The sequence below is a fragment of the Miniopterus natalensis genome, chromosome 5 (genome assembly GCF_054644295.1).
Source record: "Miniopterus natalensis isolate mMinNat1 chromosome 5, mMinNat1.hap1, whole genome shotgun sequence".
In the NCBI taxonomy this organism is placed as follows: Eukaryota; Metazoa; Chordata; class Mammalia; order Chiroptera; family Miniopteridae; genus Miniopterus; species Miniopterus natalensis.
This window is the reverse complement of record NC_142085.1, coordinates 88,687,447-88,712,449: the sequence shown is the minus strand read 5'-3', so window position 1 is coordinate 88,712,449 and position 25,003 is coordinate 88,687,447. Positions and strand designations below refer to the sequence as shown.

Genomic DNA, 25,003 nt, shown 5'->3' with positions numbered 1-25,003 from the left:
TGGAGGAGGCTGATTCTTAACATCTTTCCATAAACCTGGGCTGGTCTGATCCGAATGAAACTGTGGCGAGTGCTGCTTCCATTTCGATGAGCACATGCGGGTCCAGCTAGGCTTTAACAGTTGTTGTAATAATAAAGTGCCTGTCCCCCGCTTCCGTCAAGGGGGCCAGTCAGGGACGGGTGTACTCCTTCCTGGCTGGAAACAAACGAGCAAAAACTAGAGAAGATGCATGACATGGTGGTTCCTACGCCCCCAGCGACGCGGGGCAGCGATTCCTGAGAGACGGAGGGAGGTGAGGCGAGCTCCCTAGTGCCCAGACCACTTCCCGGAGAGAGTTCTCGGGCTCCGGCCCCAGGAAGGATGTCCCGGGCAGAGCCCAGCAGATTCCCCGAGTTGCAAAGACAACTCTGAGAGTCTGGATGCCTGGGACAAAGCCGGGAGAGCACAAGAGCTGCGCAAAGAATCCAGAGACGGCAGTGAAAGCTGTGAAAGGATTGGAGGAGCAGGATCAGCCCCCCACAGGCTGGCAATGCCGCTCTCCAGCCGCCAGCTGCAGAACGTCGTAATTAACGGGGCACTGGCCACTGTCGGACCTTTCCTTAGTAGCGGGAAGTAATTTTCTCTAAATGCTTCTCTGGACGCAACTAACAAATCTGAAAAGCAAAACCCAAACAGATCAAACTATTACCAAGTAATTATATTCCAACAAAAAGTCCAAGAATATTTCTTGGAATACAAAAATGTTCAGCGTCAACACGGCCAGTTAATGATGTCTAGCATTCAATCGAAGATTGCAGGTCATGCAAAGAATAAATGACCAACAGTGAGGAGAAATATTATCAATCAAAACTGAACCAGAACTGCCCCAGATGTTAGAAACAGCATGCAGGGATTTAAAAATAGCCATTGTAACAGTATTCCCTACATTCAGAGGGTTAAGTGGAGAGATGGAAGACACAAACAGACCCAAATTGAACTCTTAATGAGGAAAACTACAATGTTTGAAATGAAAAATACCCTGCTTTAAGAGCAGAAAGAACAAAATGTTTCAACCCAGATTTCTATACCCAGCAAAAATGAATTTCAAAAATGAAAGTGAAACAGACATTTTCAGACAGACAAAAGCTGAAAGGATTTATCACTAGCAGAACTACACTACAATAAATATTAAAAGACATCCTTGGAGCAGAAGGAAAATTACTTCAGATGGAAACATGGGAATGGAGTGCACTGGGAAAGGTAACTTCATGATCAAATATATATTTTTTTATGACTTAAATATTTTTAAAATAACCAAGTCTTTAAACGACAAAGAATGCAATGTAAGGTTTATAACATGTATAAAAAAATTGTATGGCAAAAATAGCACAAAGCTGGGTGTGCCAAAATTGGAAGAATATATATTTTTTAAATATACCTTTATTTCAGAGAGAGGAAAAGAGAGGGAGAGAGAGATAGAAACATCAATGATAAGAGAGTCATTGATCAGCTGCCTCCTGCATGCCCCTGACTGGGGATCGAGCCCGCAACCCGGGCATGTGCCCTGACCGGGAATCGAACCCCAACCGCCTGGATCCTAGGTCGACGCTCCACCGCTGAGCCACGCCCGGCCGGGCTGGAAGAATATTTTTGAAAGTTCTTATACTGAGTGAGACGTGGCATGACATCACTCTAACACGGACTTGGATAAGTTTAAGATGAATGCTCTAATGTATAATATAATCTCCAAGCAACAATTAAGTAATGAAGAGCTATAGCTGATAAGCCAATGAAGAAGGCAACACGGAGGCACAAGTGTAATTAACACAAAACGGATGAAAAGGAGGAATAAAGAACAGCGTAGATGGGAAAACAGAGAAGGAACAGTAAGATGATAGACTCGAATCAAGCCATATAAATAACCACAGTAAACGGAAATGTCCTTGACACCCAGTTAAACGCGGAGGTTTCAGGTTGGATAAAAAAGCAGCAGCCACCTGTATGCTCCCCACCAGAAACCGACTTTAAATATAAAGATACAAGTAGATTAAAAATTACAAGATGGAAGAAAAGATATACCATGCTAATATACCATTTTAAAAACTTAAAAGCAGGCTTGCCTTTGTTAGTTGCAGACCAGCAGACCTCAGAGCAAGGAACTGGCTGAACAAAGTTTTGTCATGATGAGGGATCCGTTTAGTAAGAGGCCTTCGTAATCCTCAGTGTTTTCATTCCTAGTAACAGACTTTCAGTTTACGTAGAATGAAAGCTCACAGAACTGCAAAGAAAAAAGGAGACAAATTCACAATCAAACTTGCCCAACAGCAGAGCACACGGGACATCGGGAGGAATGTGGACAAGGCGACTAGTGGGCATTTCTGGAGCATCCCACCCAACAGCAGCAGAGCACGGGTTCTTTCCAAGTGCGCAAGGACTGCTTTCACGATGGGCTGTGTTGGGGGACAGCCCAAGTCTTCATCAGCAGGTGAAAGGAGAGGGAAATTGTCACATAGTCATGTAATGACAGGGCACCTGCAGGGAAAATGGATGCATGGTCGATGCAATTAACAACACGGACAAGTTTTTTAAATGTTGCTGCCTGAAAAAAATAGTACGTGCTGCATGATTTCTCTATTAAATTATGGAAAACCCCCCCAGAAAGGAGGTCAGAGACAACTTGGGGATGTGCGAGGCTGTGGGAAAGGGTGAGCTGGAGATATTACAAAGGGACACAAGGGAACTCTGGGGGGTGAAGATACGGTCACTGTCTGGATTACGGTGATCACACTTTATACTTTAAATGTGTGCGTTTTATTGCACGTCAGTTATACTGTAATAAAATAAAGCACCAAAATGAAAGGAATTTTATGCATTGTCAATTTAAACAGCCAAATTATAAACTTGGATCAAGTAAACAATTTACAGAACTTTTGCAAAACTAAATTTTATTCTAAATTAAATTTTCAAGCATACCCTGCTTTACTATTAATATAACCATCATGTTGCTCTTAGTATCTGTGTGATGTGTAATTATCAGTATTTTAGAAGTTGTCAGTAACCCAGTTCTTTATTATTATTTTGGCTTGTGAAATGGAAAAGTCCCGGCTTAGGAAACTGGCTTGGAGGACCTTGCCTCCCTCAATCGCTGCACCATCTTCATGGCCGGAGGTGGCTCCTCTGCGGGGCAGGTGCGGTCACATGCAGGTGTACCCGTGTCCCCAGATCGCCATCCCTCCGTTTCCTCCGCCATCCTCCCACCACGGCACCCGCCTCCCTGTACCCGCTGCAGTCATCGCTCGCCTCTCCCTGCCTTCCTGGCTGGGGTGCTTGCCGGCATGCAGCTCCCTTGCTCCCCGGGACCCAGCACGTGGCCCGGCCAACAGATAATGCAGAGCGGGAGCCCCTGCGCGAGCGGGTGGGCGATGACGTGCTCCGCGCCCCGCAGAGGAGGGTTTGCCGGTGTCTGCTCCTGCTCTTGGGTAACTCACTGCAAGCCCTCTCCTGTTTTTCAGGAACTGTGGGGCGGGTCCAAGGCAGGGACAGTCACTCTCCTTAACACCACACAAGCAGCCGCCAGCGGAGGTCAGTGTCCAGATGGGCACAGTGGCTTCGCGTCCGTGTGTCAACGCAGAGGCATCCCCACTGGTCGCCTGTCCGTTTCATGGCCATGCGGGTGGTGTCCTCTCCGGGCAGCCGATGAAGATGCTGTTTTATGGCTGCTCCTGAGTCACGGTGGCTCACTGTGGCCCTGACTCAGAAACGGACACGGCGGGCGGGACAGCCTGTGAGGTGGGGGCACGCTCTGTGTAACTCTGGGGCGGGGGTGCTGGGACCCTCTCTTCCCTCTTCCCTACGTCTAGTGAGAATCTTCAGATCTTTTCATCAAACACTTTTGTGTGTCAGGAGCGCAGAATAAAACAGAATGGTTTTCATTCTCAAAGGAGCAGAGACTGATTATGGTACCGTGAAAAAAATTACCAAACACACACACTCAATTCACACCACTCTTCTTTGGAAACATAAACGACACCATAAATCACTTACATCCACAGAATGATTTCCCTGAAGGTCCCACTTATATTGAGGCATTTTGTGGGGTGGGGGAGGAAATCTACTGGAAATGGACCCTTGACAAATTCTCACCACAAACGTCCATAAAGCGGGTTTCTTATGCACTATCCTGTTCTCTTGAGACTTTACCGGAGTCCAGAAAATTCACTTAAGTTTTCTCTCATTTAATGTGTGAATAAATGTTTTTTAAGTACCGCAGTCCCAGCTTGATGGGCAATCCGTAGCTAATGAAAGCCGGTACCGAGTAGGAGGCCGCACCCAGGAAGCTGGCGCCCATCCCTGGCAGCACATGCCTGGCTCGCCGAGGTTCCCCTCGTGGCATGATTTATCTTTAACTGTCAGACAAACAGAGGGATTTGACAAAACATATAAACACTTATTTATATTCAAACATGTGTGGAATTTTATATGTGTAGCTAATATATTCCCAATTTTATAAAAGGGGTTATAAAATATTTAGCAAAACGTGACTTCATGTCAATTAGGATCACACAGAAAGAATGTTCTAGCAGACGGCGAAGCACAAATAAAGACGCAGGATGATATATTTAATATGTATGTACAAGGATTTGAGGCTGACAATTGACCAAAAATAGTCAATTTAGGATTTTCATATCCATAGATTATCTAAAAGTGCTACTGGTATTGCTTTCTCACTAAATCTTAAGTGGTAAACCCCACACATCCCAAAAAATCCTCATAAAGAAAAGATGGGATGAAATAATATATGTAAAGGGCTTGATAATCACCATATAAATGTAAATGTTTATATGTTAACACAGGTCCTAATGTGTTTCCTGTATCTCCACATTGCCGCCTCGTATGAAATACTTAGTCGCCTGTCTTGCTTTTGTGGGGTTGTGAAGGTCAGTAACGCTCAGCGCTGCCTGGCACCCACGTTTCGGGACACAGGTCTGGCCACCCGGAGCCGGCACGTGGCCATGTTTGCACAGATGGGCTTCTACATAACAGGCCAAATAACCGTATAGTCACTGAGCACCAGGTGCTGCTGATCAAAAGAACGTGTGTGGCCAAAAAAACACTGACAGCTCTGCCCGACTCGAGGCTCTTCCACACCCCCGCTTTGGGAAGGGCGCCCTGTTCGGTGATTTATGCCCGAATAATGGCCAGCTTTCTGGAAAGAACCTCGATTTAAACGGGAGGGGCAGGGAGGGAGATTCCACAGCAGCAGCGAACAGTCGGCGCCCGATGCAGCTCCGTGTGTCCTGAGAAGACCGACTGGCCCGACTGGTTTGAAAAGTGTAAAGGAAACAGCAGCCACGGGTCTTCCGTTCGGTGCCTCGAGGTGCACCGACCAGCGGGCTGGTTCTGAGTTAGGGGGTTGGGGAAAGAAACGTCGGTTCATGGGATCAGGTCCCCAGGCAGAAAGGCACAGGGACACTGCCCAGAACCCGCACGTTGTAAATTACACTGGTCAGGGCTCGATCAAGCCCCTAGCAGCTGGGCATAGTTAGTGACAGGCCCCGTGCCTGGTTGTCCTACCTCCTGTTCCAAGTGGAAAATGGTAGCATTCAACCCCCGAGTAACAATAATGTGTTTCTGGGCTTCCACTGCAGCGTAGACATACATTTTTGCAGAAGTCACTATCATTAATGAGTATGTAACCCTGTATATATATAGCAAGGATGGCTTCATCTAATGTGTGCACCAGCAGCTAGAGTGGCCGTGTGTCTGAGACGCAGCGCTTCCTGCTGGTCCCTAGGCCTCAGTCCATAGACATCCCAGCGTGTGCACCTGCTGCCGTCCACGGGCTTAAGTGAAGCTCCTGTTCCCGGTGAGCAGAGGTGGACTCGGCTCCCATGGCTCGTGGGCTGTTTCAGTGGTGAGCTACCTGCTGCCGTGAGTCCGTGTCGGGGGCACGTTTGGTGGTTGGCTTTTCTCAGCGTGACGTTCGGTTGACGCGAAGTGATTTAGGTGCCTCCTCCACACTCATACAAACACCTGGGCCCCCCCTCACCGAGCAAATTTTATAACCTGACCACAGACATCTCCTCTAGGCTGATATTTGGTGGATGAGGTCCTGGCAAAAGACATTCTGGAGAGACTGCTTTTCATACTTACACCAGTCCCTCCAACACACTGTCTAATGTGAATAGTGTTAACTGCGTAAGCATAAAATACTGAAATAATAATGCATATTAATGTAACTTTCTTACAATTACAGCAAACTGTACACTTACTATCTAAGAATCCACTATCCTTTATATAATTAGCTGAATTTTATGTACACCCAGGAGCTATAAATTTTATTTTGAAGATGAGCTGTAAATCAGAGAAGAGAAATTAAAGACAAAATTTATTAAGTTTAGGGCACTGTTAGTAGATATAATATTATTTTTGATCAATCAACCACATTTGGCAATTCAGCCAAAACATATTCCTGACTTGACAGAGGGAACAGGGCCCTTTGGTCTGAATCACCTGCTGACGGTCATGTGACCAGGCTGGGGGTGGCATATACCTGGGGAGTCTTTTATGGCATTGCCCCTGCTGGGCACAGGGCCAGGGGGCCTCTGGCGCCAGAGGGACAGGGACGGTCGGGAGGTGTTCGCTTTTTCTGTGCTTCCCTCTCATCAGGCGCTGTAGGTGTTATCGGTAACCTCATGTGGCTCCCCTGCTGAAACGCATCCACAGCTGCCCTGCGCCTTCTCGGTGACAGTGACACCCACCATCCCCGAGAGGGGCGCATCCTTTCTGCTCTGGCCACAGGCCACTCCAGCTGTGTCCCCTGTCGCCTCCCCCCGGACTTGCTGTCCTTTAAAAACCACCCCAAACGCTCCCCAGGGCCCGAGCCTGCCCCACTGCGCTGGGCCTGCTCCCTTTTGTGTGTCTGTCGTCTTGATTTTGGACAGTTTCTTTAAAAGAGTGCCTGCTTCTGTGAACCTAAAACTACTCTAAAAAATCTAAGCCTCAATAAAAAAGGCACTCCGTAACATTTATTTACTAGTTTTATTCATCTTAGTTTTTCTGTCTGTGTCGAGTGTATAGGAAAATTTACAAATTTTACTTTGTTTTCTTGCCTAACAAGGAAACAAAATCGATGGCGAGAATTGTGGACACTAGTGAAGTGCAGAAAGCTCTCCTCTGCCCAGCTTTGTCTCGAGTGGAGTGTTTACAGTGGCTTGTGCTGCCCGCAGTAAAGAAAACAACAGAAGCTTTAAAGTCTAGTTGCTAAAGAAACAAGGACTTTTGAGGGGGAAACCTTAGATTCTGAGTCTAAAGTCATTTAAGACGTTTTAAAGCTCAGATTTTTTTATTGTTCAGTTTTGCTCTTTGCTTGGAGCCGAAGTCCAGCGGTGTTATCAGGGTGTGGTTACCGCACAGAAAGGGACGTTTCTCCTGCACTGTCCGAGCCCAGGCCGCACGCTCTGAAGTCGCAGCGGCCGCGTTGGGCAGTGACAGTGTCATCGCCCCGCACTCGGTCCCGGGTGGGGCCGGTTTCCGAATGAGCAGCACAGTAGACTCAGCCACAGGAAAAACAACAGCAGTGAGATGGAGGAAGCTGCGGACTAACCAGAGACAGGAGAGAACAGCAAATTCCCCAGAACACAGAGGCCGGGGCAGAATCCCGTCCCTCTGTTCCCCAGAGCACGGCCCTCCCCAGAGGGCTCGGCACCCTCCCTCCCTCCTCTCCAAAGTCCCCGAGACGGCTCATTCCTGCGGCCACTCGGACCCCTGCGTGCCAGCCCTGCGCCAGGCACCCACAGGAAGCGCCCAGGAGTCCTGTGCCCCCTGTGGGTCCCTAGACAATTAGGTGGTGTCGGTACTGCCACCAAGGGCCTTTATAGTCTGTGTGTCCTGAATGCAGACCGAAACTGTCAGGAGGCTTTGAAAACCAAGGTCCTCCGATGGGTAGGACAGGACGTGGCCAGAGCACTGCCACGCGGTCTGGAAGGAAAGGTGTTATTACTACTGGGAGGCAGTTCTTCAGGGGCCTCTCAAGCTTGTGCACACCTTGTGCCTCACCTGGCAGCTCTTCCATTTTCAACATAACCAGGATGCCCATACCTCTCCCTGACCCAGCAGTCTCGTGTCCCCTGCCAGCATCCCCGAGACTGTGGCAGAGTGACCTTCTCGCCTGCGGGCCAGGTGGACTCTCAGGCCCTCCTCCCTCCTTGCCAGTTACTCTAGGAACAGGGAAAACCCCCTTTCATAAAAATCGGTAGCAAAAGTGCCCAAATCCACTGATGAGACTTACATATTGAACACACAGGGTTGGTCATTTCTATTTTAATTTTATCGCACCATACGAATTACTCATATCTGTGACTTCTTACACCATGATCTGTAAACACTCCCTCGCCCCCGTGAAAGGACTCTGGCCGTTGTGTGGCTGGGTTTTATCCGGTGTCCGAGCCCTTGGTGATTTGCTGGCTGAATGTCTACCAGTAGCTCTCTGCAAGCTCAGAAAAAATATAAATACGACCTACCTATTCTTCTGTGTACGAAATGCCTTCCCAACAGTCTGCCACCTCAGCTGTTTTGGAGGAATTACTTTGTGCTGTGAGTGAGGATTTTTTTCATGTCAGAAAAAAAAGCCGCCACAGCCGGCTCCACGTTCTAGAGTCAGTGGTGTCCTCCACGCTTTTCCTTTGGGTGGCCAGGGATTGCTTTAAGCCTTCCTCTCAATACCCTCGAAGGATTTGGAGCATTTTAAAAGACTGAGTGAAAAGGGTGGCATTGCCCGGCTGGTGTGGCTCAGTGGTTGAGCACCGTCCCAGCACCGAGAGGTCACTGGCTTGATTCCCGGTCAGGGCTCCTGCCCGGGTTGCGGGCTCGATCCCCAGTCAGGGGCGTGCAGGAGGCAGCCGATCAGTGACTCTCATCGTTGGTGTTTCTCTCTCTCTCTCCCTCTCTTCCTCTCTCTGAAATTAATAAAGACATATTTAAAAAAAAAAAAAAAAAAGCTAAAATAGAGGCACATGTGCAGAACAAGAGCAGGGGAATGAATTAACCAGGGGAGCTGCGCAGGGGACGGCACCCCAGCTGCCGCTGTGGGGTGGGCCGGGTCTCCGGGGATTCTGGGGACCCTGAACGAGCAGAGAACGTGGGGGTCTGTCAGGTGGCACCGTCCCACTGCCTGCTGACGGTGGGATCCCTCTATCCCTCGTTCCATCCTGCGCTCTTGCTGCGAACTTGTCCACAGTGCAGAGGTGTTTTTAAAAATAGAAAAAGTACTGGGTTCCCTTTAGAAAGCCCAGGTTATTTCCTGGCTTTACCTATGATTGTGTGACTTTGCGCCAATTATTTCATGGCTCAGGGTGTCCCTCTCCTCCTCCGTGGCTCAGGCCGTCCCTCACCTCCTCCGTGGCTCAGGATGTCCCTCTCCTCCTCTGTGGCTCAGGGTGTCCCTCTCCTCCTCTATGGCCCAGGGTGTCCCTCTCCTCCTCTGTGGCCCAGGGTGTCCCTCTCCTCCTCTGTGGCCCAGGGTGTCCCTCTCCTCCTCTGTGGCCCAGGGTGTCCCTCTCCTCCTCTGTGGCCCAGGGTGTCCCTCTCCTCCTCTGTGGCCCAGGGTGTCCCTCTCCTCCTCTGTGGCCCAGGGTGTCCCTCTCCTCCTCTGTGGCCCAGGGTGTCCCTCTCCTCCTCTGTGGCTCAGGGTGTCCCTCTCCTCCTCTGTGGCCCAGGGTGTCCCTCTCCTCCTCTGTGGCCCAGGGTGTCCCTCTCCTCCTCTGTGGCTCAGGGTGTCCCTCTCCTCCTCTGTGGCTCAGGCCGTCCCTCTCCTCCTCTGTGGCTCAGGCCGTCCCTCTCCTCCTCTGTGGCTCAGGGTGTCCCTCTCCTCCTCTGTGGCTCAGGGTGTCCCTCTCCTCCTCTGTGGCTCAGGCCGTCCCTCCCCTCCTCTGTGGCTCAGGGTGTCCCTCTCCTCCTCTGTGGCTCAGGCCGTCCCTCTCCTCCTCTGTGGCTCAGGGTGTCCCTCTCCTCCTCTGTGGTGCAGAGTAGCCCTCTCCTCACCTGCGAGGTCCTGCTTTGGGCTCCTCCTGCACCCACGTGCAGTGCTTCTACCTGACCCCTTATCACTGGGGGCATCGCTACACCAGGGGCACAGTGTCCCCAGCTCCATGGCTGAAAGACCCAAAGAAGGAAAGGCCAGCTGACCCCAGACCCTCCTCAAAGGCCCACCTTGACTGCTGCCCAAGGCCCATCGTTTCCCTGGAAAGATCGGATGCTGAGTATTTCTAACGCATGCCTGCTGAGAGACTTCTCTCTCGCCCGACCAGATTGTTCACTGTGGAAATGCTTAGTCGGGGAAGGGCCGGCTGCATTCTACGTCTTTGACTGTATTTCTCTTTCTTGCAGGAATTTTTCTTTAAATGTTCAGCACACCCGACCTCTGACGAAGAAACATCAGTAGCTTTGAACCTGATCACAACAAACCGTCGAGGAATCCCCTGCATCACATGCACGGACGTCAGGTAAGGACCTGGAAGCTCTGTCACGCTCAGTGCCTGGCCTTCCTGATGGTACGACCGTCCCATCCCCAGGCCTTTCTCTTTCGGGAGCGGAGTCTGCTTTACTCCGATGCCGTCTGCCCAGTTTGCATATATTTTAACGCGAAAAGACTTCAAAACGCCAGATCCTTAGCTTGCTCGGTAGTCAGGTAGGCTCTTAGGAGATGACTGATACCTCAAAATAGTGTCGTAGTAAAATGTAATAGTTCATAGTAAAATGTAAACACACGTATTGATACCAGTAACTTCTAACCTGGAACATGACGCTATTGTTAGGGACAAAGAGTTTATGAACCCCATAATATTTTATTTTTAAAATGTCTGTTCCCTGTGCATTTCAGTTCTCCCCCACATCTATCTGTGTTTATATTGGCATGTCACATGCATTCATACCCCCACATGGAAGCATGTCTCTGGGTTTGGACCTGGGTGTTTCTCATCTGAGTGAATACAGTGAAAGAAAGAAATCATGGAGCTGCTGGTCTGTTAGCAAAAAAGGGGAAGCGGTGAGGTTTGAATTCCAGTGTAGGGGGCCAAGGGCCGCGTAGAAGCTCTGAGCCTATTTAATCTTGAGTCGACGGTTGAGAGAATTCCTTACTCTACAGTCTACACCCTGCAAAGGAACACCCTGCAAATTCGCTTCACTGCATATTCTGAGCTCAGCTCCAAGCACATTGCTATACCGGGGGCTTAGCCCTGATATCCGGGAGGACTTTAAAGGACTGCCAACGTGAATTCACGAACAAGGTCAAAGGATCTTTTTTGTTACAGACTTGAAGTAAAGATGGTAATTTAAGCATTGTGTCTCTTTGGCCTTTGGAACTGTACTAGATGGGCTTTTAAAGCTGCTGTAAACTGTACGACTTCATGATTAGTGAGTCTTCGTACGCCTACATGCTACATTCATTCTTTAATAGGTTTAAATATAAATGTTGCCTAATAGAAGTCTAAAAACCTTAACCACATCTGTTGAGCAAACTTGTTTCCAGAAAGGAATAAATAAAAATGAGACGTTTTCCTTTGGCTGCCTACTCAGTTCTCACGGAGGCAGGGAGCCCCCCAGTATTGCCCCTCAGTCCGCATTTGCGCCCCCTTGGAGAGGTGGGTGAGTGAGTGAGTGTGGCCAGTGCTCTCACCATGAGGAAGAACAGCTGACTCCTCTGTTGTCCAGGAACTGAATGGAAAGTGCTGAAAAGCAGGGCCCAGCTGCTCTGAATGCACCAGGTGATTAAATCACTTTTCAGTTTTTCAAAGGAGAAATTGAAAATATTTTCTCTAAGTCAGAATGCAGCCCCCAGCCAGTGTTTTAAAACCTTCCACTGAAGCAGATAAAGATGGCATTAAAATACATCGTGTTGATCATATTATCATATTATCATATTATCTCACAGTGAGCATGGCCCTCCATGCTTCATGTTGCTGAGCTGCCACCTTTATATTAATAAATCACAAAATATTTTGACAGAAATGAGCTTCCTTCCAGATACACAGGGAGATAATTGCTGGAATAATAATATTTTCTGTTGCAATAAAAAAAAATTTCTTTTATTACTTTTGAAGGATTTTATAAATAGAAGCGACTATATTCAGTTAGATTTAAGTGTGTGTGTATAACCAGCCACTTCACTGAATAAGGTCTCTTATAAGGCAGCAGAGTAATGCTCTATACATAAGATAGAAGGATTGTTTCTTCTTATATTCAAGGATTCATGGGTAGGGATGTTGTCATGGACTCATGGGTAGGGGTGTTGTCATTCATTCATGATAGGGATGTTGTCATGGATTCATGATAGGGGTGTTGTCATGGATTCATGATAGGGATGTTGTCATGGACTCATGGGTAGGGGATGTTGTCATGGACTCATGGGTAGAGGTGTTGTCATTCATTCATGATAGGGATGTTGTCATGGACTCATGGGTAGGGGTGTTGTCATTCATTCATGATAGGGATGTTGTCATGGATTCATGATAGGGATGTTGTCCTGGATTCATGATAGGGGTGTTGTCATGGATTCATGGGTAGGGATGTTGTCATGGATTCATGGGTAGGGATGTTGTCATGGATTCATGATAGGGATGTTGTCATGGATTCATGATAGGGATGTTGTCATGGATTCATGATAGGGATGTTGTCATGGATTCATGATAGGGATGTTGTCATGGATTCATGGGTAGGGGATGTTGTCATGGACTCATGGGTAGAGGTCTTGTCATTCATTCATGATAGGGATGTTGTCATGGACTCATGGGTAGGGGTGTTGTCATTCATTCATGATAGGGATGTTGTCATGGATTCATGATAGGGATGTTGTCATGGATTCATGATAGGGATGTTGTCATGGATTCATGATAGGGATGTTGTCATGGACTCATGGGTAGAGGTGTTGTCATGGATTCATGCATAAGGATCTTGTCATGGATTCATGATAGGAATGTTCACTCAAGGTTATCACTCAATAGTCTTAAGTTTATGAATAAAAAGTAATGGACTGAACAAAAAGCAAAAACTTGAGCGAAAAGCAGAAAGCCCAGCCCTTCAAGGTAGAAGGTCTGTGTTGTTAAGTGTTTCCCAGAGAACTGCATCAAAAGGGTGCAGGCCATTTCTGTATACCTCAAGTTGACCCAGGAATAACAATATTCAGCCTCATAGAAATGGCATGGACGAAGCCAGGGTGATACTTGTATTTTTTATCCTACCAGCACATGTATCTTGGGCCCACCCTGATTTTGGGTCCCCTTCCCTGGGGAAAAACAGTATTTACTTTACAATATTACTCTTAAAATTTAAAAATGCAAAGTGTGAAATCATACAGACTGGAAAAATCATTGCCATGATCTCATTTGGCAAAAAAGAAAACAGCCCTCCCCACTCTCCCCCTGCTTCCAGGGCTGACTGAGGCTCCCTGCACTTTTCCCACCTTTATTCTTCGTTCCTCAGTTTAAAAGTTGAAGACAAACTAAAAATAACAAAACAAAACAAAACAAAAACAATGCTTGCACAGTTGAAACTGAACCTCCCAGAAACATGTTTTTAAATCCAGCACCCAATAAGACGTTAAATCTGAGAAGCAGGACCACCTTGTAATTTCCCTCAACTCTTCCTTCAATAATGACACATGGTTTGATGTCACTGTTGTTTGATATAAATGGTTTTTATAATAATCTTGCTTTCAAGTTTGTCCTAAAGTTCATTTAGCCTATTAAAGCAAAGCTGCCTTGGGCTGCAGTCTTAAATGATTTCCTTGGGTTTGGAGATTAGTGAAGTCCATTTGTATTGGTTCTAGGTCTTGATGGGGGAGAGTGATTTAAACCTCATTTGACAGTATTTTGGTATCCATTCATTCACCCATCCATTCACCCATTCATTCACCCATCCATTCATTCTTTTATTCATCCATCCATCCATCCATCCACCCATTCACCAAAGGGAGACAAGACATGGGACTCCTAGCTCCCTTCCCCTTGAATGCACTTGTCATGTTGTAGGCTGCTTTTGTCAATTCACACTTACATTTTGGTTATATTTGGCATTTTCTTTATGATTTAGAATTAATATGCAAGTTACTTTTCTGTCTGATTTTGGAGGTATTGCTTAATGGCTGTCAAATTCCATACCTGAAGTGCCCAGGAATGAAATCCAAGCATTTCTGGGTCCAGGTGCAGATTTCCAAGGACTAAGAGCTACTTACTGTGTGGTGGTGATGGAGCTTACCCCATAGTGCCACACGTTAATGTGCAGAAGTGTGTGTGCGGATACCAGCATCCTATAATGTCAGTGTCCCGGGCAAAGCAATTTCATGCAGCATCTGTGACCTTTACCACCTCTGTCATCAGAGGTAACTTAAAGGTCAATCAACCTGTTCATTCAACAGGTATTTATTGAGCTGACCTGTGACCCCACGAAGTGCTGTAGGTGCTTCAGGCTGTGATAAAGGCTGTTTATGGGATGCAGGGAGGGTGGAGGGCAGCTGTGTCCTCTAGCAGTAAAGGGTGTGGTGGGAAAGGGCTAGTCAGGGCAAGACAGACCCTGGTTGCACCTACTGGTGCCTTCTCAGGGTGCCATTGCTCCGAAGCAGGAACCCAAACTCACAATGATGCTTTTACTTGGCCAAGACAGTGTAAAAACAAGCATAGAATAACTTACATAAACTTAAGCAGGGCCTGTACTAATCTGCCCATTCACTGTTCTTTACACCCAGCCAGCTGGATGCTGACCTTACTGGTTCTGTGGATACACTCCCCCTTGCACATTACAAAGGGCAGGACTTGATCCTTGGCCCCAAAGCCAAACTCTGACACCTCGTGCTGCCATTACTAGTCTTCACATCTGGTTTCTCCTCCTGAGCCATTTTGTTCAAAATGTGTTTTCCTATTTTCTCTTTTTATATTTAAAAAAAAAAAAAAAAAAAAAAGCAGCTGCCTACAATCTTCTTTAAAATTGTTGTATAACTAAAGCATTAGAAATTAACCCCTCCCCTTGATATTTCTCTGTAGATCGTAATATTTGTAATCGAGGAAATCTCCCTCTACTGGTAGCAAGCTCAGGAAAGACTTTGATAGACAGTATTCTCACTTCTGCTTTTTAATTTAAATGAGTAAATATTTCTGACAGAATATTATCCCAAGCTACACTCAGAGAAACTTCCTTTTTACAAACATTTTTACAAAACAGAACTCGTCAAGTAAATTATTTCTATTTATACATATTTTGAAAGTTTCACCATTTCTAGGCAACAAGATCAAAAGTTTTCTCAATCTTTTTTGTGATATGAATATGAATTTATCTAGTGGAAAATAAAAGTTGCATTGAAAGATTCTTTCCATAAATTTAAATATTCCAAAAATTAAATTTTGGATTTCAGAATGAAAATCTTGTGTGGCTTTCAATTTCTCATCATTGAATCTAATCAGGTTTGCCTTCACTTTTATGGGGATTAATTTCAGTTTCTTCTTGATGACCTTTTCCTGTGACTTATATTTACTTAAAACTTCCAAAGCTGAATATTTGGGGAATTTTATTAATTGAAGTTTTTGATAAAACATTGCTAACTGATTTTGAACAAAACGAAAACAAATTTAGAAGGTTCTCATAAAATAGTTAATACTATTGTAGTGTAGGGGAGAAAAAAAATGTTCCCTCTACCCTCCTAGGTTCTCCAGCTGAGATCTTGGTGAAAGACAGATTAACAAAAGCAAAACAAGCAGAAATTTACTGACAAGTGAAGCCCACATATACATGGGAGCACCCAGAGAGGGGTAACTCAAAAAGCTGGTTAGAACTCGGGCTTACATGGGGCTGGGCAAAAGTAGGTTTACAGTTGTGAGTACCCAAAACACATAGTTTATTTTTGTATTATTATTTATTAATTATTGTGTTATTTTCCATGAAAACAACTGTAAACCTACTTTATCCCCACCATGTTCTTGATCAAAGAACAATAACTTTGTAGAGAAGTGAGAAGACAAAGGAAAAGGACTTTGAGCTTCTAGGGCAGAGAATTGTGGGAAGGTAAAGATATGGGGGATCTAATGGAAGATAAAGGCCAGTTAGTAAAGTTTGTAATGTAGATTCCTCTGGTGTCATCTTGGCTGATAAAGGTCTAGAGTTATCTCCAGTGATTAACTTCTGCCCTTCTTGGCAGAGAGACACCTTTACAAATGTATGTCCTTCATTTAGGCAAATAAAGGAAAGCAGAGCTTTTCTCGTATCTGCTTCGTCTCGACTGGCTCCAGCTCAAAATAGTCCTAATGCCAAAATGGCATGTTTGGGCGTGGCATATTCTCTCACCCTTCAGTAGGCACTAGTGTTGGTTTACAAAGTAGTTTTTTTCAAGGCTGAAAGTTTCCTAAAATTGTGATTGATGATGGGCAGCAGAGACAGTAGGTGCTGGTGCCCAGAGAGGCTGTTTTATTCAACATCAGATTTGTCACAGCAACTTTGTGGTTCAGTTTCTCCGTCTCTGCAAAAATATTTGCAAATTTTGACAACTACAGCTCTGCTTTGATTGGTAGGATATCACAGCTTGTTGGAACACAGTGACAAGTTGCATGGGTACCACAGCTACTTCCAAGCATGCTCCACAAGCTCCTGATTCAGTAAGCTGCTGTTTTTAACCATAGTGCTGTGTTGCACCCAAGTAGATATTCATATTATCACTTTAAAAACAATGTATTCAATGTGGAACTTTAAATTTCCAATAGGATTTACAATGCCAGATAACTCACCATCAAGAGAATACCTTCCAAAAGTTTCACTTTGAGTCAATGAACCACATGAAGAGAAAAACTGAACAATTATTGTAATTAACAGATTTTTTATTTATATCACACAGTGATGCTGATAGACTACTATGCAACTGAACTTTTCATGAAGTGCTGCTAAGCAGACTAATACTAACGGCTATCCCCTAACTTGTACATGCACAGAAAACTTGGAATCCAAACCGAGTAAATTAATTTAGAACAGTCATTTGATCTAAATGAAAAACCACACTTCACTGAGTAATATGCAAATGCACCTTCTGAGCTGCGTGCGAGAAATCGAGTTTTTGAGCCCAACATTCCTAAAATAACTCCAGGCTTGGTGGGGAGGCTGCTGCTGCTTTGGCAGGTTGGTGTGTCTGGTCAGTGACATTTAAAAAGCCCTTCAGGTGGATGCAAAAGTTGAGTAATGCTATGCACCTTACATACTTTATTATTAACTTTCTCAAGAAGTAGAAATCTTGAGATTTATAATAACAAAGCCTATTTTATTTTTGCCACCGTCAGAGCTCCTAAGACCCTTGGAATTTCCTAAAGAAAGAGAGCAACAAAGGTGTCTTTTGTTGTGCAGGAAGTGACTTTGGGGCCTGGCCTGAGGATGGGGGCTGGTTGCCAGGGGAACCAACCGTAAGATTAAAGGGTTGGAACTTCTGGTCCAGCCTTCTTAGGGGAAGGGAGAGGTCTGGAAGTCTAGTACGATCGCCAATGGCAAATGACTTAATCAATCATGCCTATGTAATGAAGCCTCCATAAATCCCCAAAAGGATGGGGTTGGGGTTTGGAGAGCTTCCAGTTGGTGAAGACACGGAGATTCGGGGAGAGTGGTGTGCTCACTCAGAGAGCAAGGAATCTCTGCCCTTTCCCCACTCCTCGCCCTGTGCATCTCTCCCATCTGGCTGTTCCTGAGTTATACCCTTTCATAACAGACTGGTGACCTAGTAAGTAGAATGATCCTCTGAGTTCTATGAGCTTCTCTAGCAAATTAATTGAACCCAAGCAGGAACACAAGATGCGGTCGATAGCGTTTCCCACATTTGCGTAAATCAGATTGGCCTCCCTCTCTCCTAGATTAACCCGAAGCTGGGACACTGCAACCGCTGGGTTCTGGGCAAATCCGCGTACAGGTGGCAGTAATCAGTGTCACACACAGATGGAGCTCATGGCCATGCATCCCTCCCTGTTCTCTGTGTTCATTGGTGGGAATCCCCACGATCCAGCCGCTGCGCCTCTCTGGGTCCTGAAGCCGCCCTGAGAGAAGCAGGGGCTGCTGGGCTGGTGTTCAGGGCTCTTGTGTCCACGGACTGACTCGCTGTCTCGTTCCAACAAAGAGGCTTTATTCCCAGCGGGACACACTGACATCCTGTCCCTGCAAGCGGCAGTCCTGGGTCGTCCCTGGGCCGGCCCCTCTGCTAACAGCAGCTAAACCTCATCTGCGCCCCTCCGCCTCTTCGCTGCCGCTCCTCTCAGGTGCCTCCCTGGGGAAGGCTTTTCCTGCTTGTATCCCTCCCGCAGATACGGAGCCATGCGTGGACCGCTAGTCCGAGTCATTCACCGACGCTTCAATCCCGGCCACGTCACTCCCCAGCCACTCAAGGGGCGTAGGTCTCCGCTTCGCCCCCACTTGCCCTCGCTTTGTCAGTGAGGTTCGGGGTGTCTGTAGCTCAGGCCTTCCCAGCTCCCGCGGCGGGCGGAAGGCACCGCAGTGATGAGCGTGGCGCTGAGAGACAGGCTGTGGGCCTCTGTCCCCCGCACCTGTCTTCGTGGCAGGGACGGCGCCGCCTTCTGGCTGCACTGAGTGACTGGGAGGAGAGTGAGGCAGGTGTAGGTTGTTGGTGCACCAAACGCAGAGCCCAGGAGCTAGGCCCCGCCCTGCCATCTCCGAGTCAGGGGGTTCCCACAGTTCCAGTTTCCAAAGCCCTGGAGTGCGGCCTTTGCCCGGCTCCTCGGGGACCGCAGGGATACGGTCTGTTCCGTAGCAGGTGCCCAGGCGTGCGGACGGGTCCAGGGTGGGACGTCGGGACAGGCTTTTCCTCCCCAATCCGCCACCAACTGAGTGACTGGGGGCCAATTAATGATTCTGACCTTATTTCCTGAACTCAGCTAGTTTCTGAGGTGGTATCAGGATCATATAAGTTCATTTATATGAACCTACACTGACAAAGCTAGATTCCTATGCAAATGGGACACATCCATTGTAATGATTATTATTAATAATCTTTCTCCTCTTGGGAAACATAGGTACATAAATAGTTCTTTTTGAAATGAGACCTTCATCCCAGCGGAATACCGGGCGCTGAGTAGCATCTCGGAGGAGATATTCTGAGCTGGGAGAGGCCGGGCTGCTGCAGGCAAATATATTTAATACTGATGCAGGCGTCATGTGGCGCAGGCACACGGGTGAGCTGTGCCGGAGAGCTGGCTGAGACTCTCCTGGCCGGTGCCCATAATGCCTTTTAAGTTAGAAGTGTCCATGGGAATTTTTGTAAGGGTCCTTTCAGAGCATTTCTCAATCATCTAGGAAGATGTTAAGATGCGTGGGACGCGATGCTCCATCCACACAGCAGATCTCAGAGCTGTCCCTGCTCTGCTCTAATCTGCTTCTGCAAGGATATTTTTGGCTCGTGCAACTCCAAGTCCATATGGAGACATTTTGATTTGGGAAATTAGAAAATGAATTTCAGCCTTTGGACCTTTATGGGTTTTTTTGGTCTCCCTCCCTGAATTATACATAGGTGGAATAATTCTTTTATTTATCTTGAAAACTTGACTTGGTCAAGCTTATTTTCCAATATACAAATCGAAGCACACCCCTTAGTGAGAGCCGGGCCCGCTTCCTGTCCGTCTGTGACAGGGGTTTCACACCACAGCTTTCTGTAGTGAGGAGGCGGAAGGCGCTGGATCTTCCCTCCCACCCGGTCTCTCACCGTGGCTGGTTTTCACGCTTCCCGCTTTCCAGTGACATTTGCTTTTCAGCATAAATGGACTTGCCCTAGAATTGCTCAGCGATGTCCACCGCGTCAGCCTACGGTGAACGGGGGCTGAGGGAGGGTGTCGCTTCTGCAGAAGGAGGGCGGGTCCCTGACTGGCTCTACCTCTGCTTGTCCTGTTCTCTGGGCCAGTCCCCCAGCCTCTCTGAACTTCTTTAGAAGGTTCTGAGAGTTGAATGAGATCAAACTTGAAGAGCGCCTGGCACAGAGCAGGCGCGGTCATTAGCAGCCAGGGCCTGGGCTCTGAGTCACTAATGGAAGAGTATGTCGTTGGTAGTTTTCGCTGATCTTGTCTCATCTATATTTGTTCACGGTTACATGAACCGTGGTTCCGCGAAGCACAGCTAAAGAGTGATTCATCTTTACAGCGGCCGGTGTGCCTGCCTCGATGTCCCAGACATCATCTGTGTCATGAAGCTGCCCATAAACAGGGCTTTCATCAGCTAGCTGAATGGACTATTTTTTTTTACTGAGAAAAGTAGTGTCTTTAAGGTCAGTAGCACACACTTTTGTGGATGTAGGCATGACAGTGTAGGATTGAGCGGGCACTCTGTGCGACCCCATTTCTCACTCTTCATGCTGCGGAGCGAGGCACGAACCTTGAGCTCTGACGTCCATGTGTAGCTGCAGGTTGACGGCCCTCAGCCAGGGGTGGTTTTGGCAATGCCTGCAGCTTCCTGGGCCGGGCTGCTCCTCGCTTGGCGTGTGTGGAGGCCAGGGATGCTGCTGAGTGTCCTACAGTGGTCAGGACAATCCCCCAAAGCAAGTTTTCACAGTCCTGGGGGGGGAAACGCCGCGCAGGTGGAGGAGGGGCGGAGCCCCCTGCTCGGGTCGCGTAAAGCGAGAGGCTCACTTCCTATGGGACGCCTCTCCACCCGAGCTCTTAAACCTGGCGGACTCCAGCCTCCACTCTTCCCCTGCATTGTTTCACGGCACAAAGATAGAAAACAAAAACAAAAACAAAAAGCGCAGTTCCAAATTTCAGACTGTGCCGTGAACACCTCGCCCTCCACAGTCAGCCGTGGGGCCAGCTCTTCCCAGTGGGTTTTGATAAATTAGCCAAGAGGATGCGGCTTGGCCCGAGTTGGATGACACGCTTCGTGGGCCTCCAGTGTGTGGCGATTAGGAAGCGAGCACCATGAAGAAGAGGCGAGTCTGGTGGTAGAGATAAAACCATTCTGAAGGTCATCTCTCTGGCCCAGTGCGCTGGAATTTAGCTGTGTATTTTAAATAAGTTCCAAAAACCTGAGCCGGGTTTCCAGGGCGTTACCCTTTGAGTTCACGCGAGCTGGGGTTTTCCGCCGGTGGGACTTGATCCCGACGTCCATGAAGAATGAAACCAAGTTTGCAGGCCGCTGGTAAAACAATTACAAAAGTCATTTCATTCCGTTTCATTTGGAAGGAAAATCCTCCACTGTGAATCCGTGTGATTGAGAACCTTTTCAGAATTGTGCTCATGCCCTTTGGCAGTTAGAAAGCAAAGGGAATGGCGCAGAGCAAAGGTCGGGCAGCAGGGAGCCTCGGGAAGGGGCACCTGGCGCCCAGTTCCGTCTCGCTGTGGGTCACCGTGACACCGGGGATGGAGAGGCAGAGCTCCGGCGGTGCCCACCCTGGTTTAGGCCTGACCTTGGCAGCACTGCGATGGGCCTGTCTTCTTGAGAGGAGCGGACGGGCGAGACACCGCTCAGGGCTGCGGCCACACCTGCAGAGGCCGCACGTCTCCCGGGGCTGAGCTGGCACGTGCCGTGGGGGCCCCATTGGAGCTGCACACGGCGAGCTCACATTCCCGCCAACTAAATCCCGGATCCTGCTGGAGCGGTGCCCAGGCTCTGAACAATCTCTTCCCGACCCAACTCCTCACTGACAGTGCCTCCTAGGTGTGCCCCCAGGCCTCACCCGAGCCTCAGTGGGAGGAGGGCTGGGAAAGAATCGTTGTCACATAGCGGAAAGTGGCCCGAGGCCTCCACCCCTGGCCCTCTGCGTATCCCTGAGCGCGCTCCCCGCCCAGGAAGCACCGGACGCCGGGCCCTGAGATTCAGGCGCATCCTGCCGCATCCCACCTGCCCGGTCTCGTTTCGTCTCCGTGACGTTGGATATTGTCAGAGTGGACGGCCATGCGCGGTACAGATACTTAAGTGTGTGGATTTCGTTGCTAGAAGATTCTACCAGGTCTGCTCTCACGCGACCGGTGCGGGGCCTCTTCTTCCCTTTATACTTTGGCGCTTTCCATGGCGGAGCCCACAGGGTTCGGCAGGTGTGCGCAGGTGTGGCAGCTACTGTGGGGACCCTGTGGCACAGAGCGGCTGCCCCGAGGGTGAGCTCGCTTTCCGGGGAAACTGTTCGCGTTGGCTCCTTTATGAATCCATTGTTTCAGCTTTTCCCCTCCATGCTATCTGCTGTTTGATTTTTAAAAAATAAGTTTGGAAGATTTCTTTATATGTCAAGAATGCTAGCACTTTTCTATGTATATAATAAGTGTAAATATTTCCCCACTTATTGTTTCTCTTTGACTTTGTTTTGAGTGTTTTTCTGTACCGAGTCCTAAATTTTTATGCGCTCGATTATCAGTGATCTTGAATTTTCCTCCATTTCAGGAACTTCTTTGCCAATCCCAAGTTACTCGTTTGACCTGCCCGTTCTCATGGTTTTACAATTCCATTTCCTTAAGCTTTTGGTTCCTTGAAAGCTAAAAGATCCAGCTTCTATTCGTACTCTATTACTTATTCTAACGCCACCTATCAAGCCACGCGATGTCTCCGGGATTTGAAATGTTACGGCCCATAACCTGAGACCGGCCGCACGCGCGTGCTTGTCTCCTGGGCGCCTCTCAGCGCCTCCGCCTCCCTTACTCACGCTGTGCGAGCACGTGGTCTAATGGCTGCAACTTTAAATAAAAATTTTTAAATGGCTGAAAAGACTCTCTTCAGTGGCCATCTCTTCCCTAACATGTTTTGGCTCGTCAGTGGTTATCCTCCCTTCAGAACAATTTGAGTGATTTCTTTCCATATCCTAGAAAAGATACGCAGAGCAGAGGGGGCCAACCCGAATCCCCCTCTCAGGTCCTGATGGTTGGGGGCCATCGCCTTTCTAAGACTAACTTGAACTCCAGTTTCAATATGGCATTGATTTTAACTTACAAGGACTGAACTTCAGATGTTTTTGTCATTTGAGGGACATTGTTTTAATGCTTAAAAAGCTCCCAGAATGACAGACTTGTGCATCTGCGAGCTTCTTGAGAGGTTCTGTCACTTGAATTTCTCCCCACAGATAGGAACACAACTAAACTGAACCCGACCAGGGAGGAGAGAGTCTTTCTTTATTTCTGTTAAGGCTTTTGGCTTATCCATTTCATATCGCAAGCTTAAGGGCTGTTTGACCTTGACTCCCCTCCAAATTAAGTGACAGCGTATCTACTTCTGGACACCCCTTGGGCAACCTGCTGGGGACTTTTCTCTCAAAGACTAATTTCCTGATTCTCTGGCTAAAGAGAGAAGGTTAATAGTTTGGGGACTTTGTTTACAGGCCATTAGAAACAATTAGCACATTGCTGAGATTAAAAGCACTTCTCACTAATGCTGTCTGGCCCAGGAGGAGGCAGGACTTTCAGAAACATCTATTTTTAGCACCTAATTCAGACGGACTTGGAGATGCCCATCCTCTCTTGCCAGACTGTTCCATATTTTAATTATCGAGAATCTTAATTTCCTCCCAGCTAAATTCCTCCCGCAGTGACTCACATAGGGACTTGAAATCCAATCCACGGCTTCTTGCAAAAATTTTAATCTCCCCATAAAATCATTTTTAGGCTGGCGATTTTCAACCTCTGCACTTTTCTTCTAGGACAATCTTTTCTTAATATTCTAATTTCTTAGCGATTTCCCTTTTCTCCTAGAAATATGTCTCTGTTCCAAATCGGCCATCTCCTGATGCCACGGGACTCACAGCCCTTCGCGGTCTTCTTTTAGAGTCTTAGCCCACCTGCAGCCCCTTGCTGGTCCTTTCGATGCGTGAGGACCCAGGCCACCCTCATGCTGTGCGACACTGCCGGCCCGTCTTCATTTTATGTCCAAATCCCACGGCACTTGGTGTCAATATTGAAATGGGCATGGGTCTCTGTGGCCGGCAGGTCAGAAGGAAGGATATGAGTGAGCTGGGGACACTACTGCACCCACTGAGGTCACGGGGACCGTGACCTTAAGTGCTTATGTCATGCAGCCCAATAGTGAGCCGTTTGGGAACAGCAGCCCAGGATCAAGTAAGAAGAATTTATTTGGGGACAGATCCCCAAGTAAATACCATGGTTTTGAACTCCTCCAACTTTTTCGTTTTTTGTATTTCTAAGGGATAGAAGGAAACTTTCACTCTCCCCTCCTTCAAGCCCACACCAAGTGGTGATTATCTTAAAAATGTTCTGGATCTTTCTATACCTTTTGTCCATGGCTATATAAAAAGTCTTATAAACAAGTACATGCATATATACCATTTGCGTATATATTTCACATATAAGCATAAGCACTTGTACACACATATACACACATATACACAGGCATGAGCAGCTGCACACATGGTCACATACTCAGATCTGTGCGTGTGCACATAGGCATGTTCATGAATGTACGTGACCCCTACGGGGATGTTCCTCTTAGAGATGAGATCACACACAGTGTTGAACAGATTGTTCTCTCTGCTTCTTTTACAACACGTTCTGTATGTTTGGCGATGTATGGTGGAGAGCCGTTAAGCGGGGACCTGCGGACAGACCCCCCCTTTACCGTGGCAGCGGAGGGTCCGTCGCACTGCAGTGGGCCCAGCCTGGCCCTGCTGTAGGCATCGCTGTGGCCGATTCACTCCCCGGCCCCAAATAACGTTCAGATTAACAGCAGCGTGCGCACGTCTCCGCCGGCCTCCCCGGTGCTTCTGAAGAACCGATTTCTTGGACGAGGTTTCCCCGGCCATAAAAATAACTGAGCTCTGAACAGACCGCTGTGTTCTCTGGCTCTGGGAGGGACGGATGGCGTTTATTTCAGGGCCAGCCTTGAACGCTCTGTCGGTGGCTCTGAAATGTGCCTTTTCCAATTCCAGAGGCCAAGGCAGACTTAGGCCTGTCCCTTCAGTATATATACATTTCTATAACCTAGATATGCTTGTGTGTGTGTATATATATGCAAATCTTCATAAACATGTAAAATCATATTTATTTTTATCTAAACTTCTCTTAACGATTCTGAACCAAGATAT

At 47.6% G+C, this 25,003-nt stretch overlaps 1 protein-coding gene across 1 annotated transcript in view; it reads left to right on the top strand.

The window, feature by feature from the left end:
• The window catches only part of PRKN (parkin RBR E3 ubiquitin protein ligase), a 613,811-nt gene that overhangs the window by 319,224 nt on the left and 269,584 nt on the right, over window positions 1-25,003 (top strand). Inside the window, exon 6 of the mRNA XM_087817735.1 lies at window positions 10,366-10,481. Coding sequence (XP_087673861.1) covers window positions 10,366-10,481 — 116 coding nt within the window. The remainder of the gene's footprint in view (window positions 1-10,365; window positions 10,482-25,003) is intronic.